This window comes from Hesperophylax consimilis, chromosome 5, assembly GCF_061612785.1.
Source record: "Hesperophylax consimilis isolate HC1 chromosome 5, BYU_Hcon_1.0, whole genome shotgun sequence".
NCBI classification, from domain to species: Eukaryota; Metazoa; Arthropoda; class Insecta; order Trichoptera; family Limnephilidae; genus Hesperophylax; species Hesperophylax consimilis.
The window spans coordinates 21,592,219-21,614,367 of record NC_142840.1 but is presented as its reverse complement, the minus strand read 5'-3'; the positions used below and the strand labels follow the sequence as shown (position 1 = coordinate 21,614,367).

At 32.3% G+C, this 22,149-nt stretch overlaps 1 protein-coding gene across 1 annotated transcript in view; it reads right to left on the bottom strand.

The window, feature by feature from the left end:
* The window catches only part of LOC149423637 (neurotrimin-like), a 230,875-nt gene extending 209,882 nt beyond the window's left edge, over positions 1-20,993 (bottom strand). Inside the window, exons 1-3 of the mRNA XM_089631694.1 lie at positions 20,688-20,993; positions 20,448-20,559; positions 8,663-9,383 (exon numbers count right to left, since the gene is read on the bottom strand). Of these exons, the coding sequence (XP_089487820.1) occupies positions 8,663-8,735 (73 nt within the window). The 5' untranslated portion in view covers positions 8,736-9,383; positions 20,448-20,559; positions 20,688-20,993. The remainder of the gene's footprint in view (positions 1-8,662; positions 9,384-20,447; positions 20,560-20,687) is intronic.
* Positions 20,994-22,149: the final 1,156 nt, after the last annotated feature.

The following is a 22,149-nucleotide window of genomic DNA, read 5'->3' as shown; positions in this document are numbered from 1 at the left end:
ATATTATCATAGACGACCTGAAAGACATCGAGAATATATATGGAAAGGCAAAAAAGAGCGATATCCGTTAGAGCAGGTATGCTGTCAAGGAGTTTTCACTTTTGCAGTACAAACGCGAAAAATATACTTTTCAACGCATTTTGCACTTCGTTGTACACGTCAGAACAATGGCTAAGCTAAAAGACGCTTACAATAATGCTTATCGCCAACTATTCCGCCTACCGAGATATTGCAGCGTCACGGAAATGTTCCTGGAGGGACGAGTACACTCTTTTAGAGCGTTTATCCGCCATCACATGGGAAGCTATGGCGTAGACTACGCCAATCAAGTAACAAAATCATCACTGCCATGGTTGCCTGGATGGAGTCCCCTCTGATCGCCCTCTGAGATGTGCAAATATCCTCCATAAACGGCTGTTTACACTCATTTCTATGTTTAAATTTTACCTTTTTCACTTAAATTCCGCTTTTTTGTAACTGTCGGAATCACCTGTTTTATTATTAATTTTCTTAGTCTAATTATGTATATTATTCAAATATGGAATGTATTGCATTCCACTACCCCTTCATACATTCTGGTATAAAATCTTATTATTATTGAACTATAATTTATATTTGCAACTTAGAAATCTTAAAAAGTAATATATATAAATAACAATAAGTTCAGAAGATAAGACAAAGCCCCTATGACTATTTGAATTGAGAAAGAAGTGTAATTTTCTCAAAAAGAATTAAAGTTTTTTTACACTCGGTTGGGTTATTGCTCGGTAAATAAAGTTTTATCATAATTCTTAGCTGATAAAAATAATGTCAAACCCAAGTTGTTTACCAACTGGTTAATACTAAGCTTGTATATCAAAACTTTGTTACTTAATCAGGAAAATAATAAAAAGAACCGACACGCACAACCATATCTCGGTATTAAATTGGCAAAAATGTGAACGGATTTATAGCGTCTGAATGGATATTGCGCATTCGACAAAACGTTATCTTTGCTAGTCTGAGTTTGGTTTTAATACCTTAATGTATGACGCCACAAACACATGCAACAAAAAAGAAAACATAGCATAACGGTACGGTAGTTTTTAGACGTCATATATTAGTAACAAAATGACCATATGAGATCATAATATGGCGAGCGACACGGTGATATAGGCCACGCCCAAAAAACGCTTGATGCGTATTTTTTTTTTTTACATTAAGACCATACAGAAGGCCCTTTTGGGATGCTGTATTGGTTGTCTTTTTTTAAGGAAGGAGGGAGAATAAGTTCTGGGAAGCTAAAAGGTATGAGTGTTGTGTAGTAATCTAGGGTATGAATCTAATCAGTTTGTTCAAGAGTTACGGTCATAATAATATATCCCTCACACTCCCGGTTGAAAGGCCAGTTGAAGAGGTCAAAGCGTCTCCCCAAACTAGCCTCTCCCGATCTGGTACGCGAATCCTGAACACACCTTACCCGGTGAATCCGGGCACCCAAAGTATAGCGTAGTGTGACAGTACCATTATGGTTCACAATGAAGTAGGAAGGTATTTGACTACTTACTTATATATCTTACTATTTTAAAGATTTTTTTTTTTGATTTATTAAATAAGAGAATTTCTAGATAATTGTATAGTGAAATACTTACTCTACTAGGTACACGCATGAATAAATAATTGTAAGAATTTATTTATATATTCTAAGACCCTCTTTCATGTTGATTAATTACCTGACGTCTAATAGTACCGAAGGGTTCCTATTGACGTAAAACAGGAATTTCAAGAAAACTGAAAGGTCGCCGGGTCATCGGGTAGGTTCCCCACTCACCCTTCACTCTAATTCTGGGATTAGGGGTTGAGTCAGTAAATCTCGAGCCCGAAGTGGAAAGATAATTATATTAAAACGACCAGAAGCAGATTTACAATTCGTCAGAAAAGCATTTTAATAAGGTGCCAAAAAACTATTGTGTGTTTTCAGTTACGACAAAAAGTTGAGTCATACTTGGCTCAAATTTTTCTGTAAACAGATAGAAGATAATGCTAAAAAATCGTTCTTTAAAGAAAGTGTTTTGAATTAAACTATTTTAGGTGGTTACGTGTTTTCTATGTATTTATGTTGTTTTTCAGAATTGCCAAATCAATTATTCTCTTTTCTATCTTCTTCCAGTATACAAAGGGCGGCGTCAATGACTCCATAAATATGGGCGGCGTGAATCAGATTTGTATGCAAAGAGATTGATGAAATCTGCCAACTTGACCTTTAAAACAAGAGGGCGATCAATTTTTACGTAAGGTTTGAAATAGCTATATCCATTCCGTTTTCCACTTTAAAGCCAAATTTTCAAATATCGTGATGAACTTTGCACACTCGACGTTCAAAATAGGAAAATCGTCTGGATTCGAAAAACTCTGCTTAAAGTACTGGCAACGCCGGGGACTTTGACATGTACCAAATATGCGTCTTGAAAGTTTTAGTTGATAAAACGCAAATTCTTAAGGTATGTGTCACATTGCGCTAAACGTATGGCGAGCGTTATGCTGAAATATGTCAAGCCATGAAAATATAGCGCAGTCTGTCGCAGGCTTAAAACCCAAAGACTAAAAGCAGAAAACTCAGTAAAGCTTAAAGCTCAAAGAAAAACGTTAACCAACCTCATTGTCGTGATTCAGTTCTTTACTTAATGAGCGAAGAATGCAGATGATCACCCTAAGGGACGATCCAAATACTTCCAATTTCAATTATTTCCTTTATTATAATCATTACCAATTATTTTTTCATTCTTCAATTAATTTATTTTTAATATTTTTCTCGAAATTTAATTGAACATAATTTTACTCATGTTGGAATTGCACCGTCCATTTAGCTGATATAATAGAATATTGAATTATGAAGTGGAAGTATATGGTAGAAAAAGGTGGGGACGGCCGAGGAAGACATGGCACGATAAGTGAATGAAATAATTATATATGGCAAAATGAGGCGCATGTAATTTACAAAGAAAGGGGTGTCAGCAAAACGTATGAAGTGGAAGTGAGTGGTAGAAGCAGTCGAGGTCACTCCGAGAAAGCCATGAAATAAATACTTATCTTCAGTAAAAGGAGGCATATATAGGTACGCTTGCTTAGAGAGCGATGCTTAGGTTGTTTGTACTTGGAGAGCAAATAAACGTAAGAAAGATTATATAACGAGGAAGTGATGGGTAGAAGAAGTTAGGAACGCCTGAAGAAGACGTGGTACGATAAAGTGAATCAAATACCTTAAACAACAAACTTTTTTCAATTGTTGACAATATTATTATTTCCACATTAAAACTACGCCCAGTTTAATGATATTCACAACTTCAAAAATCTTTACTCCAAATTATTCGCAACCTCGAGTAATACCGGGCTCACTTCAGCTAGTTTAGTATTAAAGTTCTTTTAGATTACCCGCCAATGTCAAATTTGAATTCAATTGCTCAATTTTCTTGTTCAATTGATGTGCTGTTGTTGTTATAAATCAATCAACCAACACACTCTAGGAATACCTGCTGCGAAATTAAAATGGTTGGCTGTAAACCCAAAAAGCGTGGATACAGTGTACTTCACAGGAAAGACGAAATGAGAACATATTTTTTTAGTCCAAATAATCATTTGAGGTATTTCTGATTATATTAAAATTTGGCTATTTTCATGTGAGAAAATAATATGGCGCTACTTATAAAAGCGTTGAAAAGTAAAAGCGCCCAATCAAATTAAGATTATGCAACTTCATTAGTTAAATGTAGCTGTTGGAACTAAATGGAACGAATAGGAGAAGGAAATGTGATAATGAAGACATATTTATTTATATATGGTATCAAAGTCTCATCTTGATGTGAAGATGGCTCAGGTAACTAGATTTCGTTATTGAATAAGGAGATAGTTTCAAATATTCCATGGCTTCGGAGGATAAATTTTAGTAGCCAAATACTGTTTAGAACTTGACCAAATGAGTTCCGACGTGTGCGGCTAAGGGGGTTAAACAATTAGTTTACTCACAGAGCCATTGCAAACATTCTTGAACATACCTCAAAATGAAATACTACTTTTGAAAACAGATAAAAGTGTCTTTCATATTTTTATACAACAATTAACATAATTTACAATTAAAAAGATTACAAATTAACTTTTTAAAATCGCTCACCGATGTTTTTTTCTGGTAAACTTTATTAATCATTAAATTTGAAACTAAAAAACAAATTTATTTAAACAAACGTCTCATAATGATTATTGCAACATCCTTCTTTTAGTTTTACATTAAAATAATTTGTAAACAAAATTGGCAAACCTTGACCGTGTGAACGGTTTGGTGGTAAAATTATTCGGTAAGGTAAAAAAAAGATTGGTTAAACTGTTTATAGCCTAAAAAACCATTTGATCTTAGTATAAATATAGATAGAATGAATTTTCCGAGGACGTATCATTTGGTGAAGGAAATAAAAGCATTGCGCTGTTCAACTGATTTTAGATGCATCGTGAAAAATAAAGCTCTACATGGCCAAGGTGGTTAAATAAATCAAAACTGAGTGCTTATGATACATATAATAGCTTGATCAACAAAAATAGGCACCATCAAATGATATACCTTCTGCGGTTCTAGTGGAACACGTGTATACCTTTTCACATCAATGTGATCATAATTCTGCAGCATCCTGTAGCTACCCTCGAGTTGAAGTACTTCGGCATATATTATTTACACTCTAAAAGCAATCTTTACTCAATGTTTTGGGAACCCAAACAACTCACCGACCCCTAAATAAACTTCCCTTGTGCTGTGGGTGGTTTTTACTTCAACATGCCTTTAACTGAAGGCATCTCAAAGGGGTGCACGATACCCTTTCAATTTGCTCCTCCTCCAAAATCTTACACTTGAGTTTCTAATCTCTTTGGAGTATTTTTGTTTGAACAATGAGATGGAGTTTATACTTCGAATTGCTTCAAGACTTCAGGAAACGTACGTACGTTACAGAGGTAGATACTAATATTTCTTATTAATATTAAATAATATGTGGCTAATTTATATAGCGCCGTTTTCGTGAGAAATCACCTCAATGGCGCATTATTATTATAGGCGCATAATATTTCGTACCGTTGTAGGTACATACTTCATAATTTTTTTATTTTTCAATTCGTTCTTCTAAATCATTTTTTACTTAGTGAAGACATTATTTATTTAATTAAAAGACAAATAACTTTTTTCAAATAATTTTATTTTTATGCCACTATGAACCAAATTATAGACAAAACTTCATTGTTTTTCTTCTTAATACAGATATGTGAGTCTAAGGCCCAGTTTTTCCACAAAATTACACTTAATATTTTTTTAGAGGTTGAAAGGTTCCTGTTAAATGCCGTTTTTAAGTCCGTTTAAACTTTTGAACAATTGGTTAGCAGAGGAAGACATCAATCATGTTGTTAATGTCAGCTAATAGCAATTTAAACGCACCTAAAATCGGCTTTTAACGGGGACCTTTGAAATATATATAAAAAAATAGCCCTAAATCGCTATTTTGACAACGTTGCATTTGAATTTTTGTAAAACAACTAGGCCTTAGTCGTTATCAATGTAACTTTGATCTAATCCAAAGAAAGCATTTCTTAAACAAAGTTGAAGTGTGGAACGAGTTAAAAATGCATGATGTCACTTGAACTGTCCACGTTATTCAGACAACCTGGCGTCTGCTTACCGGCGACTTGACAAATCAGAAAGTTGAGTTAAAATCCTCGAGCTTAGTTACTTTTAAGATTTGTTTTTTAAAACTATTCCTTTTCGTTGTGTGTTTGGAAAAAAAATACATGTTTCTAGATGATAAAAAGGAATGAAAAATATAACCAAGTGTACCCACTGTTCATTATCCACTCAGTTTCTAAAATATTTGACAGCTAATATCATTCATGGTTTACCTAATAGACTACAACTATTGCCACCTATGGGTGAGCTCTTACATTGATAACAAGGATATTGCAGGACTCGGTGAGTAATGTGGCACTCTTTGGACAACACATCCTAAAAGCAGATGTTCTAAAAGACACCCATGATAAAACATTTTTAATACTACATATTATTGTGTAGGTACAAATCTGAATAATAAAGAAATTAGATAATATTTGAAGCTTGCTTTCCCACTTAATTTAATCCATTAATCTTCCTATCTTACAAAAGTAAGGACTAACTTAATTTTTAATATTTCTAAACGAAATAGTAAAAAAAAAACCAACATAATGTGGCTTTTCACTAATTTTAACTATTTTAACTAATTAATAAAATATGTTTTTGTAAAAAGGGGTATTATTAGAGATATAGGTCCCATTTTTTTTATTTTTACAAAAAATACACAAACGTGTGTCATATATTGTATATTACAAATGATAGATGAACGTGTGTCATGAATTGTATATTACAATGATAGACGAACGTGTGTCATGTATTGTATATTATAATGATAGACGAACGTGTGTCATGTATTGTAATATAACAATGCAAGATGAAGTAAACATTGCTATTTTAAGATTATTATTCATATTTCCAACCTGTAATTCTTTTAATTTATCAGAATTTTCCTGGTATGGATATTTACACAAATAATTATAATAACGGAAGCGCTACAGATCAAAACGATATCGTGTAATTACGAATTCTTGAATCAATAATTTGTCGAACAATTAAAAAGTTATAATTATGCTTTTAACTGAGATAACATCGTCTTTCTTATGTTTACTTATATTTAGAAGAAAAATTAGTACCGATTTTTTAACAAGATACTGTTCAAAATGTGACTGCATGACCATTTCCTATTAAAATATTAGTCATTCAGAATGTCTGAACACGTGTTCAAAGCAGGTGGCCTTATTTGAATAAATATAATGAGATGCGAAAATATTATTATTTTGAAAAACACCTGTTCCATATATTCATATATTCGTGCTTTACTGATAGTTTGTCAAGCTTTTCATAAAAGTGTTAAAATGATCCTAAACTTCCAACCGTACACGAGATATAGCTATAATCTAATGCAAAAGTAGAAAAATATTCCTGTAGATAAATAACCAAATGCACATTCATTAATATTCGCATGTTACCATGGTAAATTATTAATTTTTTCCAAACCTCTTTAAAATAAACAATTCCAAACTAATTTCTGTTCAAAAACTATTTGCACTGAAATTAAAGTAATAAACTCATAAAAAAAAATACTTCTTATGCAAACTTTTTAAATTAATCGTTTTTTCAATGTTTGAATAGTCCAATCATTTCAGGCGTATGAAAAAAACTGTTCAATTAATTTCGACGAAAACCCACCCCGCTGTATGGAAAATTTTACCAATTTTAAGTTCGAATTTAGCGATAACATTATCGAATATTCAATATCAAACTTGAGTCGTTGGCAAATATTAACATACCTAATAAAATTATTTATTCTTACTTACAACTGAATTTTCCCTTAAATTATCTAGCGATGGCTTAATAAATAAAGCGAGTATAATTTTCGGGGAAGGAATCCCTTCAACGTTTTTCATTAAAGGTTCGTTGCCAAGTGGGAAAATAATTTATCAGTGTCCAATTTAGCATATTATATTATTCCACGTGAGAAAATATTAAAGGTTCAGAATTACAGATATTGATAAAGCACCACCAAGACAATATTGACAGAATTTTTTTGTAAAATTATTATGAACTAGTCTGAGTATTTTACACACAGTTTTTCAAAGTTAGATGTAGACATTTTGTGGTAGTAATTTTCCTCACATGAACCTTAAGTGGGCAAAATTTCACCAAGAAGCACCAAAACTCTGCTTTAAGGGGTGAGAAAAGAGATAGGGGTGGTTTTTAGAAATCTCATATAGAAGGTTCCTCATGACAACTTCCGCTTGTTTTAAGGATCAAGTTTGCAAAATTTCACTAATTTCGGTAAAAAACTGTAGATTTGTATAAAGATCAAATCCACGCTGCCTGCTACAGACACTCTTCTCTATATAAATATAGATAACCTTTTTGGATAAAAATATTTTTGAATGAAATAATGCCCATGGTTGAAATCAAATAGTTTGTATAGTAATTAATGAGACAGAAGTTACGCAGATTTACAAATGAATTAAATCACAAAAAATTTATCGCTAAATCCGTTTGTTCCGGTTTTCAAAAGAATCAACTAATTTCATACGCATTGTTGGAGATAAATAATTAAAATTTTGTGGAAATTACGAAAACTCTTGTCCTGTAATTTCTATGCATAGAGTAATGTAAACATGAAACAATTTGCTATGTGTCACCAAAATAAGTTCGGATCTGATAGCACTTGATTACATTCTAGATAGAACAATTCAAATTGTTCATTGAATGAGGTTGTTCAATTTGACAATGATGTACGATGCGATCTGATTAGTAAAAATGTTAGAATGATGATTCTAATAGACATTAAAAAAACACAGAATGAATGAAAGGTTATCAAAAAATATTATTCCAAAGACAACATTTTTTAACTTCTGTAAAATAATATGAAACAACAACAATTTTGATACTTTGATATCATTAATCATTCATAAAATACAATTTCCTTATTATTAAACGAAAAAAGGGATAAAAATCAGCGACGGGAATGGGGCATTACAGTGGTTGGAACAAGAGAACGCAAATAAGGGTAGCTAAAAATTAACTTACCGTAACTGGGGTGGAAGAAGGATATCAGCAGGAGTAGGCCAGCCACCCTGGCGGGAAAAACCAGAGTGTTCATCTTTCCTCCCCCTTGAACACCCCTAAATTAAAACACTGCCCCCATTCCACTTATTTACAGCTCGCTGTGAGCACACGCCAACCAGTACTTATACTCCCACAGCTACCCCTTGGAAAAAAATACAAAATACACAAGGGTTCGAAATAATATTTGCTTTAGCGTTTATTATCTTTATTGACGGAAATACTGTACTTTTCGTCTCTCACTGTTGAGCAGTCACGATTGAATTTATCGTTTCTTTCACGGAAAACACTCACAAACACTGAGATTTATGTATCAAGTTTAGTAATGCTCTCGGATTACAGAGTAAGTATACAACGGGTGTGTTATTTCTTAATTATGCAGCAAGCTAAACGAACACAAAATTATATCACTTCAGTCAACCTTTATCAAGCTTTTAAAAAGCACAAGTTGCTGGGAGAGAGTTCCTATTGATCACAACACAAGAAGCTTTGAAGTGTTTGACAGCGAGTAATTGTATATTAGTTGCACGAAAATAACGTGATGCACGTCAGGTTAACTACTCCAATTATTATTGTTCAAATCATTAACTATATACGGAATAACTGCCTGTTGAGAATTGCGTGTGAAACGAGTGCAGGTTTGGGGCCGACTCAATCGCTTTTCCGTTTTACACCCATCGGGGATCTGAAACAAAACAACAGAATAATTAATATCAATATAACTTATACCAATTATGTGCGGAGGCGTGTTCAATGTTCATGTCAAATCACACGCACACAATTTGAATTAATCGCTCTGTAGTCAATGAGAATAAATATTTATTTTGATCGTTGTAGAATATAATTACAACCAACTACGAAAGGGCAGAAATACAAATAAAAAACGTTGTAATAAAACATTAATTAACAAAGTAACAACAGACACATTTTGGATGTTATCATAATTAACTTAAAATTAAAAAGTATTAATTCGAATCACCTTTGAATTATGTGGTATAATTGAAGAAATTTGTTGATTTTGCATGGTGATGTTTATGTTTTTTTGTTGTACTTAATAAGCTGGAAAATTAAATAAAAAAGCAGGCAAATTAAACTGTTAAAAAGTGTCAATATTTTCATTGAGCTCGTATGAGTGAATAGTAGTTCAGGATTAACTCTGCGGAGTTGACACACATCATTTGATGCTGTTGCTATAAGTTGTTTGATAAAGCCATTTTGTTTGAATTAGTTTTTCATATTGTTAAAAAAATAAAACTCACATAATTTACATTAGAACATAGTCTAATTGGAAATTTAAATGTTCCAAACTCTAAGTAAGTGATTTTGATTCACTTAATATTTAATATCCACACACTAGAAATGTCTTGAAGTGAAAATTTTGTAATGATTTTCATGATTTTCGTCTTCTGGGGTTATGTATATTTAATACTCATAACATAAAGTGTATCTCGTTGAGATATCTTTTTCCTCAAATACTTTTAAAATGTACCAACCTATGATTAAAAGAAATCGTATAATTTTTAAGCATAAACCCGATCTATGTGAAGTAAAACCACAAAATACTTTATCGTGATTAATTCGTTATTATGACGTTTTGCGCTTCCTCCATCTTTAGCCAGCGTCAACGTGCTGGAAAGGCCAAAACGCACCAAACATGGCTTATTGCGGAGGTGATTGAAATACAAAAAAAAACTAAATTTTATTGGACGGCTACATGAAAACTAAATGCAAAAAACCACATTAAGAGGATTAACGGTTGAAACATGGTATCACTTCAACACACATTACAAAAACACAAAAAAATGCTTTGATGATCAACAGAAGGAAGAAGTCCAACCTGGCAAACCCAAAAAATAACCACGAAATCACTTTTGGCTGTAAAAAACTCTCAAATCATATCCCACAAAATACAAATTTATGAATGACCCATAGAGCAAAAAATTATGGCATGGTCATAAAAAATCTACTTAAAAGTTTCTGTATTTAGGTATCTTTAATTTTTTATAAGAATTTACAGTAAAAAAATGCGACGCCATCGTAGCTAAATCACAAATATTTTTCTATTGCTGTTATTAACACTTTATCGATATTGACAATATATGGCTCTTATAAAGGGCATATTGTGTAGATACTGTACCATCTACTCAATCCTGCCGTCCCTGACGGAATGAAAACTAAAAAATAATGTACTTCATAATAATCCTAATACATTCATTAACCGATGCTTGATCTGGGCGCCGAGTTTGAGGGTACTAATTATGTATTTATTGACTCCATTTATAGATCTAAGCGTAATCTTTACCAAGACTTCATGGAATCCTACAAATTAGTGTAGCGTTGGTAATTAAGTTTAAGTGTAGTAATCTTATATGTTGTATTGTTCTAGTTTCTATATTATTTTATGTTTCTGTTAAATGTTTTAGTAATATTGTTTTATATATTCAATTTATCAGCTTACTGTTAAATCATGTTAATTTTTTTTGCATAGTTTTCGATAGCTCACTAGATTTGTTTTTAAAATCCACTAAAAAGCCCGGCTGGGCGAAAAACCAAATAAAATAAAAAAAATCAAAATAATAATAAAATAAGAACTAAAATAAAATAAACTAAGATAATATGGAGCCAACAGAAAATAGTAAAATGGATTAAAAAATATTATATTTAGAGGAGGAATAAGCAGAGGTGCAAAAAATAGTACAGTAAAACAATAATATATTTTAATATTTATCATGTTGAAAGCATCAGTAAATACATTGAAGCTATTTTAAAAGCCGTTTTAATTCGACCTTATCTTAAATTTATTCAAGAACGCCCAGATAATAAGCGTTTATAAAAAATGAGGTCAGTTAAATAGTCCCAAAGGTTTCAAAAATTGTTTGGTTCAGGTATGAGGTCAGGTATCATTAATTTTCGTGATTCAATGGTTTCTTTTATTTGAATACGTTTAATGAACACAAAAGAGTAAATAATTATATTATCACTGGAATAAACAACTCCCATTCCAATAAAATAATAAAAAAGGTAGATATATTGTTTCTTTACTTGTTGTATTTTAACTCTATAACTGAGGTACTGTCCTAATGCAATCCTTATACACATGTAATATTGATAAAAAAACATTTTATAGTATATATTATACATGTGTTTTCTTAATTTGAGTTTTTTTTTAATTTTTTTTTTTGCTACGCACATCAACGACTTTTCATTTTTTTCTTTGCTTTTCTAGCTTCCGATTGAATTAATTTTTTTTTACTGTTAGGTTAGCAGTATCTTAACAGCCTACAAACACACGTGAATTATACGCGAACTTCATATCGGTATTCTGTCAAAGTAGTGCGTCAGTTGGAAAATTTTCGAGCAAATTATTATTTCTCGTATCATTATTTTCAAAAATCGTAAATGCAAAAAGTTGTTGTTTATTGTCATTAAGTTAAATCAAATGTTATTTTTTAATACGTTTTAAAAACGGTAGTTGTAAGTAAATTTTACTCAACTGATATCAACTGTTACTGTATCTAATAAAGTTAAAAGTTATAACAAAGTAGACTGAAATAGTGGATTATTACAATATAATGTTGACATTTTATTGCGTACATATGCATTGATATACAACCGAAATAGAAAATAATATAATCTTACTAAACGCTTGTAAATGGTCAAGTAATTTTGCATAATGAACGATATTAATAAAAAAATATGTGTATTGTTAGCTGAATATTTAAATATTGGAGCCTCAAACATTTGGTTCGCTCTTATGCCGCCAGAGGTGCGCTCTGTCGGCCAACAAGGAAACTACTCCAATAAAGGAAGAAACTACTGCCGGTAAAGGAGGGATTGACTGGACCATTTTCAAGGAACCTCAGAACGCGTGATCCTTTCCAATCGTCAAATATTTAATACGTAATTGTGTATAATTTTTACTGTAATATAATTAATCCAATGGATTATTAACTTTTTAAAACATATTTTCTTCGATGTTATCAAAAAAATTATTTGAGCAGAAACGATGTTTTTGAAGAAATCTGGGATTACATGAGGGGATCTCAAAAATAGTACATTTTCTAACGGCGCAAAGGCAAAATAAATATTTAATTGATTTTTGGCACGAAAGTTTCATTTTCAAAACCTCCGTTTTTTACTGGCGAACCTGAAGCTTGGAAATATAACTACGGCGGAATTTCTTCGTCGAGTTATGAGAGGTTCCAGTTTTGTAACGGTATTTCAGTAATAGTTTTTTGGGTCCGGTCGCCTGCAAACTGAAATGAACCTTGCGGTCGATTAAAATTGAGGGGCAGAGTGGTCGGTTTTTGCCTTTAGACTCCGGATTTAATTTTTTTGCGCGAAGGCTATGCGGAATTTACCCGAAACATACGATTTGAATTCGACCAATCAAAAGGCCAAAACCGACCAGACGATAACGTAATAATACTATCAGATTACGTTAATTTGGTGGTTAAATTGTGATCTTAAAAAAATATCTTTACTAATTTTTAAAAAGTTGTTCAAATCGAATTGGTTTGTAATAAAATTATAGAAATACTCGCGCTAGCTAATATTTGACACTCGGGTTTCGAGAACATTGTTATTATAATATTCATTGAATTTGTAGCAAAACTACAGTTTTTTTCTCAGAATATCAAATGTAATCAATAAGTCTCTTTTTAAATTACTCGCAAGCTCACGTTTTATTTTCTTAAAGAAAATAAAAAGAGGGAAAATGTTAGTTTTGGGCTTGGCTTTAAAAATTTAAGCACAGGGACGCCTTCAACATCTCGGTTGAAAGGCCTTCGGAGTACCTGAATATTTCTAAATGTTCCAGACTTAGTTTTTTAGTTTCCACAAGTCGCGTGGTACAAAAATATGGGAAAATTAAATGCATAAAAAACTATTACTAAAAAACCCCTTTATGATAAATGTATCGCGAAAAAAGGCAGACAGAATGATTTATACATTCATAATATTACTTATTTATCCCCTTTAAGGAAATTTTTTATGAAAAATCATAAACTATAGTAAAGAAACATTTAGGTTTCTAGTGTTTGTCTTGCTAAGAAAACGTGGTTTCACATTATTACAATATATCAGTTTCGAAATTACATTTCTATGGATTTTCTCAATAAATTGTTAACAATAAATGGTAATGGAAATATTTTGAGTAAAAAAACAGATTTTACAATAATAAACAAACACAACGTTATGATTAAATTCAATGTTGTTATAAAATAAAATAAATCAATGATTTTCTTTGAATACATAACAATAAATTTTAGCAATAACAAAACTTATTCAATGGAATGAATACATCAGCCTTGATCCGAAAACCTTTTACATCGGGGGTAAATCTTATACGGAAAACGCATAGAGTATCAGGTTGTTGGTAAAGCAGTTTAAGTTTTCTAAAACGCTCTGCATTAAAGACTAGGCCAATTTAAGCGTATGTTAAGTAACTGAAAAAATGTGTAGCTATATTATATTCATATCTTAGCTGTATCTTTAGTACAAATTGTATTCCAGAAGTAAATCAAAACTAAATCTGGGTGTGAGTACTCAATCGATCTATGTCAAAATGTATTATATTGATATTTTAACTGTATCTTTAGTACAAACTATACTCCTAGGAGAAAATCAGAACTCAATCTGGGTGTGAGTACTCAATCGATTTATGTAGATGTGTATAATTATATATCTTAGCTGTATCTTTAGTACAAACAGCACTCCCAGAAGAAAATCAGAACTCATTCTGGGCGTGAGTACTCAATCGATCTATTTCGATATGTATTATATTGAATATTTATTAGATGTGCTACGATTGCATAACTGCTTGAGAGTTATCCTATTCATAATGAATTGATAAATTTTATGTAACATAAATTGTTTCTCGATGAATTGAACTGTTTAATTTCTCATTAAAATTATAATTCGAATTCCACATAATTGAGGTCCTTTTAAACTGTTGTGTCTTTATAATGATAATTATTTTGTTATCAGAAAAATTTAAATTCTTTAAAAATGTGCTAAGCCGTCCAATTTGCTTTGAAGATAGTATCACCACAAACAGAGGGCGCAAATTGAAGCAATTTGTTAGGCCTGTCAAAATCGGTGAAAACAAATCCAGATTGTGAATTAAATATGGGAAAAGCCGAGCACTTTTCGAATATAAAATAACGTAACGAAATTAATGGGTTGGAAAATTATTTTTGCTTTTTTACGCCACCGTGTGTTTTCGCTTCTCCGACGTGAAACGTCAAAGAAAACTCCACCTATATAAAAAGTATAATCAAATTCAATTTGGTTTTTGGAGTACGCCCCTAATTGTAAGCTTTTTAAATGTATCAAATATTTGTAACATATAATAATCGACTGAAATACCGTTTTGTTACCCTATGTTGACTTGGGTACAGCGTTTCGAACTCAGCCCTTAAAGGGCAAGTTTTTTGTTGTTGAATATAGAAGGATATCCAATAGCAAAGCTTGCTTTGCGGTTATTTGGAAATATTTCTTTCAACCATTACTTATGTGCTAATGGGTTTGTTTTTCATATCTCAGTAAACCATAAGATATGTATTTTTTGTTACGTTATTTGTTCTGCTGGTGCGTAATTATTTTCGAACATGGTACAGTTTTCATAACGTGTCGGTCAAATAGTTCATATTTTTTAAAAAGGAACTAAAAACTGATAAAAAATCTACGACATAACCTAATCAATCACGTGGAACAAGTTGTACTATCTCCAATTTGAGGAATATTTAGAAGCAAAGGGAAATGGGGAAGGGAAGGCAATAGTTAAACGGATGATTGGGACGAAATCTCTGGAGAAAACACAATTCAATAGCACAATAGCTATCTTTGATATAAATATTTTTTCATTAACTTAACACAGGAGCCCATGAGCAGAATAATTATCACTCAGGGCCTATAAAATCTTTGGGCATGCTGTGCGGAGGCACTTTTTAAGGAAAAAAAGGAGAGAAAGTCCTGAAAAGGAAGGAAAAGGGTATGGGTAGGAATCGGGAGGTCAGTATGTCCAGGAATGACGGATGTACGAATCCACACCTGTCACTGCGGTGCTAGGCTATGATTTGAGAGTGCCTAGGTAGACAGGTGTAAGGATCTCTCTCAACCGGTATATCCCGATTCGGCCCGCTACGCAGTTGGTAGACAAGCGCGTCCACCGCCGAGTTATGAACAAACCTCACTCCACAATTCCGGGCACCCCTGCTAATTCACCAAACGAACCACTTGAAATGACTAATGGCTGAGGTGTTGTTTATCCAATAAAAGGTTCTTGGGGTGGCGGTACCCATACCCACCTCACATATTGTGAAGAATGTTTTCTCCTGGAGTATTTTTAACATAATATTATCATACTTTTAATTACTAATTTTAAATACTTCATTAACATTCATAATAAATAAAGATGATGTTGTATCCTATTTACACTACTACACGTGTACAGATATAAATTATCTTAGAAGCCCGCATAAAAAGGAGTTAGGTTAGTGGAATAAAGTAACAAAAAACTCCGCAACATCTCTAGAAAAATGGGTTCGTGTAACTAAAAGGGTTTGGATAGAACCTTCAAAGGTGATTTGAGAAGGCGAAGATTTTCCCTCAAAAATAAAAATAAAATAAAGTTTTACGCAAAACTTTAGCCATTACGACTTTCGGGAAGAAATACTGCGATCTTTTTTATATCCACAGTGGATATATTGCCTTTGTTTATTCTTAAAATAATGGAATAAGCAAGCTTACATGTTTGTAGGTTTGTCCTGGTTTAAAATAAAATATGTTATAAAAGCGTCGAGGGTGCAATAACTTAGGGAGGTGATTCTACATTATGGTAGTAGCAAATGTTGATGATCGGATATCTCATCAAAAAGACAATTAAACACACCTTCAAAAACAGACACAAAGTAACAAAAAGTGATGAAACGAAAACCATGTTAAATAGGTTATGCATGTTAGGTTTGAAGGTTTGTTTTTTTTCATCGCTTTTTATCACTAAAGGTGTGTTGAACTGCTATTATGTTGAGTTATCATGGAACCGATGTTGCAAGTGACAACTGTATTAAAAAGCTTTGCCTATACTATTTGCAATGTCTTTGAGCAAACAAAATCAGTAGTGAAGGTGAATTAACTTTAATGTTAATGTTATTAAACTGAAATGGCGAGAAGGTGTCGAAATCAAATAGCTTTACCTAAATACATTTTTAAGCCTGTACGCAAAGGCGTTAGGCATTGAAAATGGAAAAGCTTCTTGCCCAATAAATGTAAGTATAATCAAAATAAATGACGAAGGACGAATTAATGAAAATAGTTTTTCAGATCTTAGTTAAAATGTTATTGAATATTTTTTTAAATCAGGACAAAAGTTTTATTTCAAGATTTAATTGATGAAATAAAAAAGCTTCAGCCAAAAAGAAGTGGGATGCGGGAGAAAGTTTAAAATTCAAAATATTGGACTGAAAATAGATTTTAAGACGGAAGTTGAAATATCACTCAAAACTAAAACCGATGAAACAAAAAAATCAGTAAAATTATTCTACTCTGAAAGAAATCGGCATTAAACATTTTCAACTAATTTTCTCTAAATAAAATTCTATTAAAAACTAAAATTGAGTAAGTAAAGTAATTTACAGCGAAGTAACAATGTTTTTAAAAATATTATATTCATGTTAATTTATGTGGTTTTATGAATACTTAAACCAATCAACACTACACCATTTCCCAAAAGGGATAGGCATAGATGATTGACAGCATAGATAGACCGCTGCAAAACTCTGTCTCGACACACACTCTTTCATTTCATACATACTCTTCTGTTATTCTGACTCTTGACATGAACTTCTAAAACATATATTCTCGTGACACCCGTTCATTTGCTCTAATAATGGAAGCTAGTGAAAATTTAACATGAAAAATATGTTCTTATGTTATCAGGAGTCAAATATTTCAGACAATATTTTTATGAAGTTTTATAATGTGTGTTCTAAAGATCATTGCAGCAAGGAGAGAGAATTTAATGTTGCTCGTAACATCTACCTACCCCTGGGAGGAAAATCCTTAAGCTAATTACCTTTCATGTAAATTCTTACCGCCCTACGTATTGTAACACAGGATTATGGAATGAAAAATACAGAGAATATGAAAGACGTGGAAAAGACAGAAAATATTTATTTTTTGAATTTTTTGTTTATTACTGTTATATAATTTAGACAATTCAAGAATATACGTAAAATAAATATATGAAAAAATAATATTTTATAATTCCTCCTCACTAGAAGATCCTGTGTTGAGGCGAACTATGTTTTGAAGACAGGATTTTCTGCAATTAACACCGTTCAATAATATATGTCAAAGACTTCGCAAATGAATCCTGAAAATAAAGACGCGAAGGTACCTCGCTCCATAGCGAACTGGTTTATGCATTTGACTTTATTTCGGTAAGCGATAAGTTCGATTTCCGTCGCAGCGGTAATTGACTTCCTCCGTAGTTGAGTGATTACTATCCCCGAATAAGAATTCGAAATCGCCGAATATAATTTAATGAGGTTAATTTGTACTATTTTACAATATATCAATTTACAATTGTATATTTGCGGCATATTCACTAGTGGAAGAACACCATTCAGTATCAAATCATTACTTGAAATATTTAAGCCGTGTTTGGTGACCAGATCCGAATAGTTAAATACTTACCCACCTTCTTCTTTCCCATCTCTATCCCATTTCCACTAGCTTGAGCCTCATAACATACCCCAATTCGGGATGACATAGTCTCACTGGCTCCAAATGATTGGGAGCAGTTAGAATTTTTGTGCGGCACTCACATAAAAAACCTTTTCTTTCATTTGTTGGTGTTACTAGTCTTAATTCTTACAAAGTTTATATAAGTACTAAATAGTAAAATAACCCTCATGATGAACAGCGAGGGGGTTCGGGATATTTCTTTGATGGGCGGACATAACAGTATAACTGCATTTTTGACCATTTTACGATTTATATGAGAAAATGTGTCTTGTGTATGCCGGCATCAATGGTATTAACAGTATAGTTACACCAGTACTTAAAATATAATATGGTTTGAGTACTGGTGTAACTATACTGTTAATACCATTGATGCCGTCATACACAAGGCACATTTTATCATATAAATCGTTAAATGGTAAAAAATGCAGTTATACTGTTATGTCCGCCCATCAAAGATTTATGAGTGGAAAATCTTACGACGAATCCTTTTAGAGTAATCCAAGAAAATGAAGTCTGGCGGAGTAGGTGCAAAAGTTATACCTATTGTATAAGCAGCGTCAATTATAATATGTACTATAAATGAGGAATGGCTCTGCTGAATGGAAAACGGTAGAAAATGGACAGCAAAAGTCATTTCTCTGTAATGAACCTGCAGAACGGAGGAGTGTTCAAAGACCCAAGCTTTTGCAGCCGTAGGCGTAATAAACTAGAGCTAAGAGAGCGGCGGCGGCATTTTCTCGAGGGTTTTAGAGCTGATGTGTTTTAACGCCGTTATTAGGAACATGTCCTTGATGCAGAGGAAGGCGATCTTCACAAATACATGAAGTGAGCTGATAAGAAGAATACTTTTCGTATTGAAACCGCTGTTCTTCATCCGAATTCACCAAAGTAGTTCAGTTTTCATTTCTTCAATTTGGACCATTTCCAGTACATATTATTTATCTGATACTAATTATTTTATTCACTTGATCATTTAATATCTTCTTTGGATATCGTTGAATAGCCGTTTTTGATTTTCGTTGAAGACGTAGAGGCGTCTTTTCGTGTAATATATAACTACGCAATATCCCAATTACTGGGGATGCCGTAATCTCACCTGTTCCAGACGGTTGGGACTTTTGTGTGGTACTCAGATTTAAAAAAATCTACATTTTATGATTTAATATTACTTTACGCGTAGTGAAAGATCGCACAAATCATTTTAGACGTAGGTACTCGTAGTATAAGTTCTTCGGTAGAAAAAGATGACAAGTTATTTTTGTCACACGTCGTTAAAAGGTTTATAAGGGTTCGGGTTGATGCCTTGGAACCAGAAACATGTTTTTTAAAGAGTAGTTATCTACGTAGGAAATAATGATTGACAGAAATGGTACGGAAACGCCATTGCGGGTGAAAAAGTCACACACGAAAGAAAATGTAATATTTTATGTCAAGCAATGGAAGTTCTTCAAAAATAGTTGTTTTATATTACTAAAGGAATTTCGTATCAATAATACGTACACAAAGCTTTTCGTAAATCTTTTTTTCAAATACTATACTTACCATTTTTTATTTATTTTAAAAATAAAAAAAACTTTTATTCACAAAATTTTGGAGCATTTTAATTAGAATCTATGATAATTGTCTTAATTTTCTCGAGCAAGCTGTTTGCAAGAAGATAATTTAATTGATTTTTTAGTAATATTATACTTATTTCAACGTTTTTATATCACAATTTAATATGTACCAACTAAAAAGAAGAAAAATTAATTAAATAAAATTCACCATGTTCAATGCTAACGGATATTCGTTTTATAAAAAAATTGGGTTTAATACGTTTTAATCACAAATGCATTCAAGCGAAATTCCCTGTTTGTATTATTTTAAAATAACAGCCGATAAATCGTAGGTAAATTCGCATAAAATAATTGAACGCTTTAAGTTTTTAGTATCCAAAATAAAACATTTAAGCAACAAACTATCCATTAATTCGATAAATAGAAATATAAAAAATATTTACCTCGGTTTGAAATAATCCAACAGCTCGTTCGCACGCACAAGATATTTAAAGTCACAACCTATGCTAATAATACGAAATTTAAATATTTTCTAGAACACCAACCGTAGACCTACTTTTTATTGGAAATTATTAAAATTTATTATTCACTCCGAGATAAGGATTACTGTTAAATTAGAATTGCTATTTTACGAATAAATGTTCACATCAATACTACAAAGTAAAACGCCAAATAATTGTTACGCCTAGTTGATTTGAATAAATATTTAATAAAATATGTATTATGTTTTCACTCCACAAAAATTAAGCACATCAAATCGCACTATAATATTATGAATGGTTAATCGTTTAGTCGAGAGTAATAAGTCAATCAATGAAAAATCCAGGGAACGATAGAAATAACTTCGTTAAGCTAACCGCGTTTTCAATTAATTAGAAAGATTCACAATGCTGGCTTGTCCGATTATATTTTACACAACTTTTTCTTAAATTTGAGCTACATTTTTTCCATGCAAAATGTATGGAGATTGGGGTTACGTGCTCGCTCGTTAGAGGTTTGAAAGAGACTGCCGAGTTCCATACCCCTCCCCCTCGCGACCCTTCCCGTGGAGCCACGAAAGCTCTCCCCACCAGCTTTGGGCATCCCCTCTCCCTTCCCCCCTCTCCCCGCCAGCTGAAAGCCTGAATATATCCGTTCAGAACGATCGAAAGAGGCTCTAACGAATCTGGGATTAAGTTATATCGTTAACTGCTGGGAATGTTTAAATACAGGATATGTGCGGGTGTAGATGTACATATTGGAACACATCATGTTTTCACTAATGAGTGCTTGATTTTAATTTGCGGCCACGACGTTAATTAATAACAATAATATCGAGTGAATCCATGGGATTTGGGGTGAATATTGGCATATAACTAATAATGAGTTTTCCCACGAAAATGTGTATGGTGTTGATTGATTGCAAACCCTGATAATTTCCAACACAGTTAAAATAGAGTATTTTCGAAGTTCGGTATTGATTTTCATAATTTTTGACATTGGAAATCTTATTTGTATATAGTGGGTAGTAACTACCCGGATGTAATCGGGTACTATGTATATAGTAGGAAGTAACTACCCGGCTACACTCGAGTACTATGTGTATAGTGGGTAGTAATTACCTAGCTGTACTCGAGTACTATGTATGTGGTAGGTGATAACTACCCGGCTGTACTCGAGTACTATGTATATTTACCCAAAATAAAAATAAATAAAAAACGTTGATATGATAATATTTTGAGTAGAGAATGTTCAAATACGTTAGAGAACGTCGTGAGAAAAAAATAATTTGAAAATAATTTTATTAAAAAAATATTTCAATTTTGCTCGAAGCCACTGGATCTATCTATTCTCCCCCCAATTGTAAATTAGTTTTGAAATAGTGGGCAAAACGGGAGCGGGAAATCAATCATAAGATGGTTCAGAAGTATCTAGGATTTCATTTGACTACTTTATGTTCAGGGCCAAAATAACTTTTCCAATACGGAGGTCGTCAAATGGTCGTTTATTCAACAAATAGCTAAAACCTCAAGCAACGATTCATTTTCCAAGTTTGGACTTCATTCACTGTTATACTTTAAATAAAAATGACATCAGTTCTGTTTGAGAGGAAAATGACTAAAATTATTATTTCAATAAATTTTTTTGCTTATTGTGAATTTCGCA